This window comes from Mandrillus leucophaeus, unplaced genomic scaffold (genome assembly GCF_000951045.1).
Source record: "Mandrillus leucophaeus isolate KB7577 unplaced genomic scaffold, Mleu.le_1.0 Scaffold4, whole genome shotgun sequence".
Classification (NCBI taxonomy): Eukaryota; Metazoa; Chordata; class Mammalia; order Primates; family Cercopithecidae; genus Mandrillus; species Mandrillus leucophaeus.
The window spans coordinates 8,073,588-8,084,533 of record NW_012104253.1 but is presented as its reverse complement, the minus strand read 5'-3'; the positions used below and the strand labels follow the sequence as shown (position 1 = coordinate 8,084,533).

The 10,946-nt window shown below is 45.8% G+C and overlaps 1 protein-coding gene across 1 annotated transcript in view; it reads left to right on the top strand.

Annotated features, from left to right (window-relative positions):
* AK7 (adenylate kinase 7) overlaps window positions 1-10,946 on the top strand; it is a 117,279-nt gene that overhangs the window by 79,009 nt on the left and 27,324 nt on the right. The window contains exons 12-13 of the mRNA XM_011991806.1: window positions 2,418-2,546; window positions 4,154-4,283. Of these exons, the coding sequence (XP_011847196.1) occupies window positions 2,418-2,546; window positions 4,154-4,283 (259 nt within the window). The remainder of the gene's footprint in view (window positions 1-2,417; window positions 2,547-4,153; window positions 4,284-10,946) is intronic.

Genomic DNA, 10,946 nt, shown 5'->3' with positions numbered 1-10,946 from the left:
GCTCCTCACCAGAACCATCCATCATCCCTATCCAACAGGACCGTGCTCCTCACCAGAACCATCCATCATCCCTATCCGGTGGGATAGTGCTCCTCTCCAGAACCACCCATCATCCCTATCCGGTGGGATAGTGCACCTCTCCAGAACCATCCATCATCCCTATCTGAAGGGGTCACACTCCTCACCAGAACCATCCCGTGTGCTGCCTACTTCCTTCGCCGTCTTGGTCTCCTCGCCTGTCAAATGGTAGTAATGATAATAACCAACTCGGTGGATGAAATTATATAATCTGTAAGCATACGGACACTCTACCAATGGAAATCCTTTTCATGAGCACAATTCCAAAATTTACCTTGCAAAATACGGGCCCTCAGTTTCACAACTGTTTGGATCTTTTTGAAATAAATAACTATATGTTACTGATATTTTGACCTCTGTTAGAAATGAATATTTACTCACTGATTAGGAACACCACAGGGCTTCTTTAGCATTCAATCAAATTTATCAGCAGGATAAATGGTGTTTTTTTTTAATGAGTATGTTTTTTAAAAATTAGAATAAATTTTTAAAAAATTGAGACAGGGTGTTGCTCTGTTGCCCAGCTTGGAGTGCAGTGGTGTGACTGCGACTCACTGCAGCCTAGACCTCCTGGGCTTAAGCACTCCTCCTGCCTCAGCCTGGGCCCCCAAGTAGCTGGGACCACAGGCACATGTGACTATGCCCAGCCAATATTAAAAAAAATTTTTTTTTTTTTTGTAGAGACGGGGATCTCACTATATTGCTGAAACCGACCTTGTTTTTTGTAGAGACGGGGACCTCCCTATATTGCTCAGGCTGGCCTCGAACTCCTGGGCTCCAGGGATCCTCTTGCCTCAGCCTCCTAAACTGCTGGGATTACAGGCATGAGCCATGATGCCTGGCCTAAAAATTAGAATAAATCAACTGTGCTAAAAATAATTGGCTAAGCGTGGTGGCTCACACCTGTAATCCTAGCACTTTGGGAGGTTGAGGTGGGTGGATCACCTGAGGTCAGGAGTTCAAGACCAGCCTGGTTAACATGGTGAAACCCCATTTCTACTAAAAATACAAAAAATTAGCTGAGTATGGTGGCGTGCACCTGTAATCCCAGCTACTCAGGAGGCTAAGGCAGGAGAATCGCTTGAACCCGGGAGGCGGAGCTTGCAGTGAGCCAAGATTATGCCGTTGCACTCCAGTTTGGGCAATAAGAGTGAAACTCTATCTCAAAATAATAATAATAATAATTATTATTATTATTAAAGACCAAGCCAGGTGCAGTGGCACACACCTGTAAACCCAACACTTTGGGAGGCCGAGGCAGGAGGATTGCTTAAGTGCAGGAGTTTGGGACCAGCCTGAGCCACACAGTGAGATCTCATCTCTACAGAAAGTATAAAAATTAGATGAACATGGTGGTGTGCATCTATAGTCCCAGATACTTGTGAGGCTGAGCTGAGAGGAGAGTTTGAGCCCAGGAGTTTGAGGCTGCAGTGAGCTGTGATCGCACCACTACACACCAGCCTGGGCAACAGAGGGAGCGCCTATCTCAATACAAAACAAAACAAAACTAATAATTAAAGACCAAATTCAGTACAGAAATAGTATTCAGGCAGTAAATTAGGCCCCTTGCACACTGAACCAGAAATTCTTTGCTTTGTTACTGTTACAAAGGTAGCAAAATGCCCTGTACTGTGCACTGTCTTGTGAAACTGGCAGCATGTAATTCCTGAGCACTTACTCTTTAGTGATCTGAGTTGTTCCTGACACATCTTCTTACGTGGTCCTATCCACCAGCCCCAGATCAGCCCACGTAGTTGGTGCCTATTGAATACCTACTGAATGAATGGACATGAACCAGAACATGAACTGTCTGACCAGGGGGCAGATGCTTTAGGGATGACATGGCAGCCACCGTGGTGGTGGTGGGGGTGGAGGCGTGGCTCTGGAGTCTCCACAGAAGAGTGACAGTTAGCCTGCAGGGTCCAGAGACTTTGTTTTCAAAAGACACTCCCAGCTGGGCACAGTGGCTCATGCCTGTAATCCTAGCACTTTGGGAAGCCGAGGTGGGTAGATCATGTGAGGCCAGGAGTTCGAGACCAGCTTGACCAACATGGAGAAAACCCATCTCTACAAAGAATACAAAAATTAGCCCGGCATGGTGGTGCGCACATGTAGTCTCAGCTACTCAGGAGGCTGAGGCGAGAATCGCTTGAACCTGGGAGGTGGAGGTTGCAGTAAGCGAGATGATGCACACCACTGCACTCCAGCCTGAGCAACTGGACTCTGTCTCAAAAAAAAAAAAAAAAAAAAAAAAGCACTCCCCTGAAATAGAAAACCACTGTGTCTAGCTACAGATCATTCATAGCTTGCCCTATGTTCCTTACTCTCTCCTCTTTCAGCCAGTCAAGATCTGCATTCTCGGTCCCCCTGCTGTGGGAAAATCCAGTATTGCTGAAGAATTGGCCAAGTACTACAAACTGCATCACATCCAGCTGAAGGATGTTATTTCTGAAGCCATAGCAAAACTGGTAACACTTTAAACTATGTTCCTGGGCATTTTAATTAATTACTGTATTGTTCTTAGGGTGAAAATATGTATATTATTCGAATTAGCCAGCCGGACGCAGTTTAGATGATCCCAATTTTGTTGGCAACATCTGAGGTGCCCTAATCAGTAGCCAGGGGAACATCTGGCTTCTCTTCCCCCTCAGGCCTGAGCAGAGTGTTGACCTTGGCCACACTGGCGTCAGGGAGCTTCTTCACAGCCTGTTGGATGTGGCGCTTTCCGGCTTTGGCATCCGCATTGAGTACAAGTGTGTGTTTGTCTCCTCTCTTCTTCGTGGCCAACTCAGAGGCCGGGGGAAGTTAGTTGATGATGGCACAGTGGTCACGCTGGTTTCTCCTGAGGACACTCTTCGGAGGATATCGGGGCTGCCCCTGGAGCCACAGTGTCCTGGGACACCAGAAGATAGATGACGTGCAGGTCTTCTTTTCTCTGTGGCTGTGGACACTTTTCAGCACTGCCTTCTTGGCCTTCAAAGCTTTTGCTTTTGCTTTGGCTTAGGGAAAGAAAGGATCTTCCTTCTTTACCTTCAGAGCCATCTTGTAAAATAGCTTTTTTTTGGGGGGGGGGATGGAGTCTCACTTTATTGCCCAGGCTGTAGTGCAGTGGTACGATCTCGGCTTACTGCAACCTCCGCCTCCCGGGTTCAAGCAGTTCTCCTGCCTCAGCCTCCCAAGTGGCTGGGATTACAGGCATGTGCCACCATGCCTGACTAATTTTTGTATTTTTAGTAGAGACGGGGTTTCACCATGTTGGCCAGGCTGGTCTAGAACACTCCTGAACTCAGGTGATCCTCCCGCCTTGGCCTCCCAAAGTGCTGGGATTACAAGTGTGAGCCACCACGCCCAGCCTGAAATGGCTTTTAACTACTTTATTGGGAATTTTGACATTTTAGAAATGCTTTTTTTAGTTTTATAATAAACAAGCAACTGATTTTACATGTCAGTAAACAGGAGATGTTATTTTCATTGAATTTTGTTGGTGCCCCCAGTTATGAAAACACAGAACTCTACAGGGCTTTCCTCTGAGATGGAAGCAGCTTCCATGGGTTGCCCTTGAAATGCAGTCTGCCTCCAGCTGCGGTTCAGAGTGTAGCTTGTGTTCTCTCTGTTGCCTGGAACACTTTTAGGTGTTTTATTCGTGTTGTATGTTTCTCAGGGTATTATCAAACTTTATTTATAAACTGCTTTTTATCATTTTATTGGAAATGGCTGATACTGAGGTAGTTTTCATAAATGATTATTAAAAGTCTTGATTTCTACAACATGTGGTTCCTTCAAGGAAGATACAACCCAATACCTTAGAATAACACATTAGAAAAATGTTGACTCAAGCAGTTCCGGCATTAGCACAAAAATATACTAATCTCTTAAATATGCTGTTAAGAAAAACCTCAAGGATCTCATGTGTCTTTGTGGATATGCGCATTCTGCAAAATTTTGCATGACAGCTGTCATAGGGTACATGTCCTATTTGGGTCCCAAGCTTTTTCCAGGATCACCTGCCAGCTGATTTGTGAGTAGCCAATCAATGTGGGGCATCATCCAATGTGAATATCCCTGTGGTATGCAGGAGACGATTGTTGCCCCTAAGGATATAGGGGAAGGAGAAGAAGAAGTCGAAGAGGAAGAGGAGGAGGAGAATGTGGAAGATGCACAGGAGCTCCTAGATGGCATCAAGGAGAGCATGGAGCAGAACGCAGGTAATGCACACCCAGCAGAGAGCCGCGCCGCTCTTGTGAAGAGTGGCTACTTTTAAAAATCTGGTTATAAAAGACTGTTTACAAAAAGAAAGAGAAATAAAAGACTGTTTACTATTAAGATGGTGACGTACAGGCGGCATGGCTTATGCCTGTAATCCCAGCACTTTGGGAGTCTGAGGTGGGAGGATCACTTAAGGCCAGGAGTTTGAGACCAGCCTAGCCAACATGGTGAAACCCCATCTCTACTAAAAATACAAAAATTAGCCTGGCGTGGTGGCACGTGCCTGTAATCCTAGCTACTCGGGAGGGTGAAGCAGGAGAATCACTTGAACCCGGGAGGTGGAGGCTGCAGTGAGCTGAGATCGTGCCATGGCACTCCAGCCTGGGTGACAGAGCAAGACTCCGTCTCAAAAAAAAAAAAAAAAAAAAGAAAAAAGTAAAGTACAGAAATTATAACAAAAAAAAATTCCTTCATAATCTCATTGTTAACATTTTGGTGATGATCTGTTGGTAGGATGGGGAAGAACTTCCTAAGTTAAACAGAAAAAAAAATCAGCTGGGTGAGGTGGCTCATGCCCGTAATCCCCACACTTTGGGAAGCCAAGGTGGGTGGATCACCTGAGGTCAGGAGTTTGAGACCAGCCTGGCCAACATGGTGAAAACCCACCTCTACTAAAAATACAAAAATTAGCCTGGCGTGGTGGCACGTGCCTGTAATCCTAGCTACTCGGGAGGGTGAAGCAGGAGAATCACTTGAACCCGGGAGGTGGAGGCTGCAGTGAGCTGAGATCGTGCCATGGCACTCCAGCCTGGGTGACACAGCAAGACTCCGTCTCAAAAAAAAAAAGAAGAAAAAAAAAAATCACACGTGTTCATAAATTGGACAAACCAAGAAAAAATATTGCCACTGCTATGATAAATTAATATCCTTAATATAGAAAATGTTCAGGCAAATTGATAAGAGAGTTATGAAATCCTTAATAGAAAAAAATGGATGAGGCCAGGCGCGGTGGCTCACGAGGTCAGGAGTTCAAAATCAGCCAGGCCAAGATGATGAAACCCATCTCTACTAAAACTACAAAAATTAGCCAGGCACAGTGTTAGGCACCTGTAATCCTAGCTACTTGGAAGACTGAGGCAGGAGAATCGCTTGAACCTGGGTGGCAGAGGTTGCAGTGAGCCGAGATCGCGCCATCGCACTCTAGCCTGGGCAGCAGAGTGAGACTCCCTCTCAAAAAAAAAAAAGAAAAGAAAAAAATTGATTAATGAAATGGGCCAATAAGTAATACAGGAAGATGTATAAATAAATGGAAACTTATTCTTACTCGCTTAGTAATTAATTGTAACCAGTTTGCTGAACAAAGTAATCACAGTAAGGTGTTGCTTTAAACTCAGACTGGATTTGCTCTTTCCCTTGGATAGAATTTCAGGCTGGTTTCATTGCAACTCTTAGATAGTGAGTAGTCCCTTTGTTTATTCATGCTTTAGGAAGTCTGTTCCAAATAATTACTAAGTGGGTTTTGAGCTGAGAGGTCTCTAAGGGATCTTGCTACCTGCAGGAAAGCAGTCAGTAGCAGTTATTAGAAAAATAAAGCCATTTCTTCATTTTTACACTTGGACAGTTGAGATCCTCCATCATCTGGTTATTGTAGTATCGCCTTCAGACTCATCTAATGCAGTTTCTCCTCTTGCCGACTTCTCAATCACCTTTATTTTCTCTCCTCTTCCTTCCTCCTCCCTTCTTGCTGGTGGCCATTTCTGATCCTCCAGGGATCAAGGACAGGGGAGAAGGACAGGGACGGATGTGGCCAACTCAGATGTAAGTTGGCATTGGATGACAGACGGCATGCTCACTGCTCCTTCGTCATCTCTCAGGGGCTCTTGAGATTCTCCCACTGAGAACTGCCCACTGCACCGCTGGGCCATGGCTCTTGACTGCCTCCATGGCCATCACTGGTCTTCTGGTTCTCCACCCCTTTGTCCCAGAGGTTGCCCTCTTCCCAGTTACTCACCTCCACCTGGGTTGGAGACCCAGTTTCCCTCTCCTAACTTCATCCTATTACCTACCAGGTGTCCACGTCACCCACGTTCCACTCAGGGAACCAGCGACTGTCGGGGGGCTATTTGCCATTGGCCAGCTTGAGGAGGGTTCGCTCTGGTCCCTGGTCCTGGTTCCTTATGTTTGTCACTGCCCACTTCCATCGAGGTCTCTAGTCCCCCGACCCTTTCCCTGAAGGCCAGGTTAGCCCTGAACCTCTCTCCTCCTCCCCTCTACCAGATCAACCTAGTTTTCTAGGATGGAGAGGTGGTTTCGTGTGCAAACACCAAGTGTCCGCTGAAAGCAGCCCATCATCTGAGTCTTGGTTTCTGCTTCCTTGTGAGCTGCACCAGAAGGAAATGGCATCTGGAATTCCAGAGAGATTTCCCAGAGGGGAAAGGAGTGCACAGATGAATGCTTGGGGGTATAACATTGCCTGTGCCTTCCCATAAGGCATTTGGGGATCACTATTTTGGTTTTAGAGAGTCTAAAAGAGTGGAGTTGGACACAGGTCTCATGCTGTATTCCCAGTACTTTGAGAGGTCAAGGTGGGAAGATTGTTTGAGGTCAGCCTGGGCAACATAGCAAGATGCCCCATGCCTACAAAAAAGAGTCTAGCAGAGTTCTGATGCTCACCTTTTGGGTGAGGTGGAAAAAAACAAGACATTCCATTGTGAGGACATCTGTGGATGGAAATCTGTCAGGGCCACATTGACGGGTGTGGGGCTGGGAGTTTTAGGAAGCCACAGTGTACATGGCCATGTGTAAGTAAAGCTTACAGGTGGGGTGTAAGGCTAGAAACAGGGTGCCAGGAGCAAGGAACTATGCCAGCCCCTAAGGAGAGACAAGAATGTCTAATAATCAGGCTAACAGGACTCAGCAAACATTGAACTTTATTTATTTATCTACTTATTTATTTATTTTTGAGAATGAGTCTCACTCTGTCACCCAGGCTGGAGTGCAGTGGTGTGATCTCGGCTCACCATAACCTCCGCCTCCCAGCTTCAAGCAATTCTCAGCCTCCTGAGTAGCTGGGATTACAGGCACGCACCACTACACCCAGCTAATTTTTTGTATTTTTGGTTGAGATGGGGTTTCGCCATGTTGGCCAGGCTGGTCTTGAACTCCTGGCCTCGAGTGATCTGCACACCTTGGCCTCCCAAAGTGCTGGGATTACAGGTGTGAGCCACGTGCTTGGCTGAACATTATTTATTGACAGACGCCTATATAATTGGCCTTTGCAAGGGCCCAAAAATCTTATCCAAGGCTTAACCTAACAGTTAAGTACCAACTGAGCTCTTTTCATGCTTGGGGAGGTGACCACATGGAACAAGAATTAGAGCAGAGACAGTGCCCAGCTGAGAACACTCACTGAGGCCCCCAGGCTCCTGAAGGGCCTGTCCTCGCACTCTGTTCTTCCCCCAGAGGTGAGAGGCCAAACAGGTTCAGCAGCCTCTGTCAAGAGAGATGTAAGAGGGGCCCTGGGAGGGGGCAGAGGAAGTGGTCGTGTGGGGAAGATAAGTCTTTAGAACAGCCAGCATCCGTCGAAGCTGCTCTCCCACATGTGACTCTCCGCTCCCCCACTTCCTACAAGATTGGAATCATTCAATTCCTTTTCACTTTCTCAGATGTGTCCAAAAATCCCTCCGATCCATATTTACCTGAGACGAAAACATAGACCTGACCTATGTTTGAACAAAACAAGACCTTTGAACCCATGGCACTGAGGTCAGCTCACTTTTCCCTCACATGGCTGCATTTGTTATCACATGATTCCAATGATTCTAGCAAAATGAGTTTCCCAGTCCCACAGTGAGGCCCCTCCATGTCCCAACTCCACTCCCATCGGCCCCTGACGGTGCAGCAAAATAAGGGCTTTGTTACACCATAGAGTGTGCTAATTACAGATGTTGTGTTCACTTTACATATTTCAAAAGCATTGTGAAATTACTGGATCTAGTTGGTAGGATTCCTGGTGATCACTGGACTAGTCTTTCAACTTTTCTCTGAGTTTGAAAATAAAAAGGGGAAGAAAAGTCTGTAAATGTACCAACTTGATGTCTCTACTGTACATGGGTCATTGTAAAATCTTGGCTTGCAGCTATCTAATTTTTTTAAAAACAAAACGCATATTACTGTAATCAAGGCAAAGTTTCTTAAAACAGTTAACGTTGGCCGGGCATGGTGGCTCACGCCTATAATCCCAGTACTTTGGGAGGCCAAGGAGGGCAGATCACAAAGTCAGGAGTTCGAGACCAGCCTGGCCAACATAGTGAAACCCGTCTCTACTAAAGATACAAAAAATTAGCTGGGTGTGGTGGCGGACACTTGTAATCCCAGCTACTCGGAAGGCTGAGGCAAGTTGAACCCTAGAGGCAGAGGTTGCAGTGGGCTGAGATTGTGCCACTGCAATCCAGCCTGAGCAACAGGGTGAGACTCGGCCTCAAAAAACAAACAAACAAACAAACAAACAAAAAACAGTTAACTTTGGCAGTGGAAGTCTAATCAGAACCATGACTCATGAATTAACATTGCGTTCTTTTCTGCTGTTGAGACTCACTGTTTCACATACTATCTTCCACAAGACTTTATTAAACAAGAAGATGAAGAATGCACTTGGAAGTCACAGAGCATGGCTTGACCACTTGCTTAGTTCCTCACTTCAGACCAGTCACTGCCTCTCTTTGAACCTGTTTCATCCTGTGTTAAAGAAAATAATAATAATAAGGGAGAGGAGCCGGGCACGGTGGCTCACGCCTGTAATCCCAGCACTTTGGGAGGCCGAGGCAGGCGGATCACGAGGTCAGGAGATCGAGACCATCCTGGCTAACACAGTGGAAGCCCGTCTCTGCTAAAAATACGAAAAAATTAGCCGGGCGTGGTGGTGGGTGCCTGTAGTCCCAGGTACTCAGGAGGCTGAGGCAGGAGAATGGTGTGAACCTGTGAGGTGGAGCTTGCAGTGAGCCGAGATCGTGCCACTGCACTCCATCCTGGGTGACAAAGCGAGACTCTGTCTCAAAAAAAAAAAAAAAAAAAAAGAGGAGAGGAGAAGACAGAATAAATCCACCAGCTTGGAGGATTAACTGAGGATAACATAATGATAACCAAGGGAACATGAATGAAATTGCACTGTAAACTCTAAAAACTTACACAGAGTACAGTATCACCAATAACAGGGAAGGGTGGGAATCACCACTGAACGGTCTGTGTCCATGGAAGCCTGGACATGGCCGCATTACAGTCACTGAGAATTCAATCCTGGCGCAATGTTACCAGAAAGGGGGTCTCATCCTAGATCCCAGGAGCAGGTTCTTAGATCTCACGCTGGAAAAAATTGAGAGTGAGCCACAGAGTATAGTGAAGTGAAGATAGTTTATTAGAGACTACCCTATTACAGAGTAGGGTGTCCTCAGAAAACAAGAGAAGGAACGCCCCATAGTGAGAAGAGAGAGTTTATTGAAAGCTACTCTGTCACAGAGTAGGGCGTCTTCAGAAAGCATGAGGAGGAAGGCCATACTATAAACAGTGCTTGATTGTACAGGTTGTTAAGAACAGTATACTTGGCCAGGTGCAGTGGCTCACACCAGCACTTTGGGAGGCCAAGGTGGGAGGATCCCTTGAGGCAAGAAATTCCAGACTAGCCTGGGCAACATAGCAGGACCCCACCTCTACAAAAAATACAAAAAAATAGCCAGGTGTGGTGGTGCATGCCTGTAGTTCCAGCTACTTGGGCGCGGACACAGGACGATGGCTTTAGCCCTTGAGCCCAGGAGGTCGAGGCTGTAGTGTGGCCAAGATTGCACCACTGCACTCCAGCCTGGGTAACAGAGCAAGACCCTGTCTCCAAAAAAAAAAAAAAAAAAAAGGAGAGAATGAGAGAATAGTGTACTTTTTTATAAAGGCTTATGATCAACTTGTGACAGGCTATTAGTATTGTTTCTTATGTTACTTGAGAACATAAGTATGCTATGTTACTATTGATTTCAGCGAGAATTTACAAGTGTACTATTTAAAGCAAAACCTATTCTTAAACTAAGAATGCTTTTTGTTCTCGAAATATCAGGACATTTCCTTAAGTTCTCAGTCTTTAGTTAGTTAGCATCATTAACTCGGTCCCTCAACCATAAACATCTTGTGACCAAAAGTGCTCAACCCCCTGGGAATGTTACCCAGCAGGTTTGGCTTTATCTGGCCTTTATTCAAGATGGAGTCACTCTGGTTAGGACAAAGGATATTCATGACCAAGTCTCCAGACCCACTAAGGATGTATCTAGCTTGACAAGCCACTTGGTATGGATCCAACTGTACCCTAGAAATATTTTGTCAGTTTTATTTTACCTTAATATACATTTGTACAGGCAATAATTAAACAACTATTACACAACAATTCAGTGAGTTTACTAATTTTCAAGAATAATGCAAGTAGTTACAAATGAGAGGAAGAAACACTGTATTAAAGACCTAAAAATAAGGCCGGGCGCAGTGGCTCACGCCTGTAATCCCAGCACTTTGGGAGGCCGAGGTGGGCGGATCATGATATCAGGAGATTGAGACTATCCTGGCTAACATGGTGAAACCCTGTGTCTACTGAAAATACAAAAATTAGCTGGGCATGGTGGTGCGCG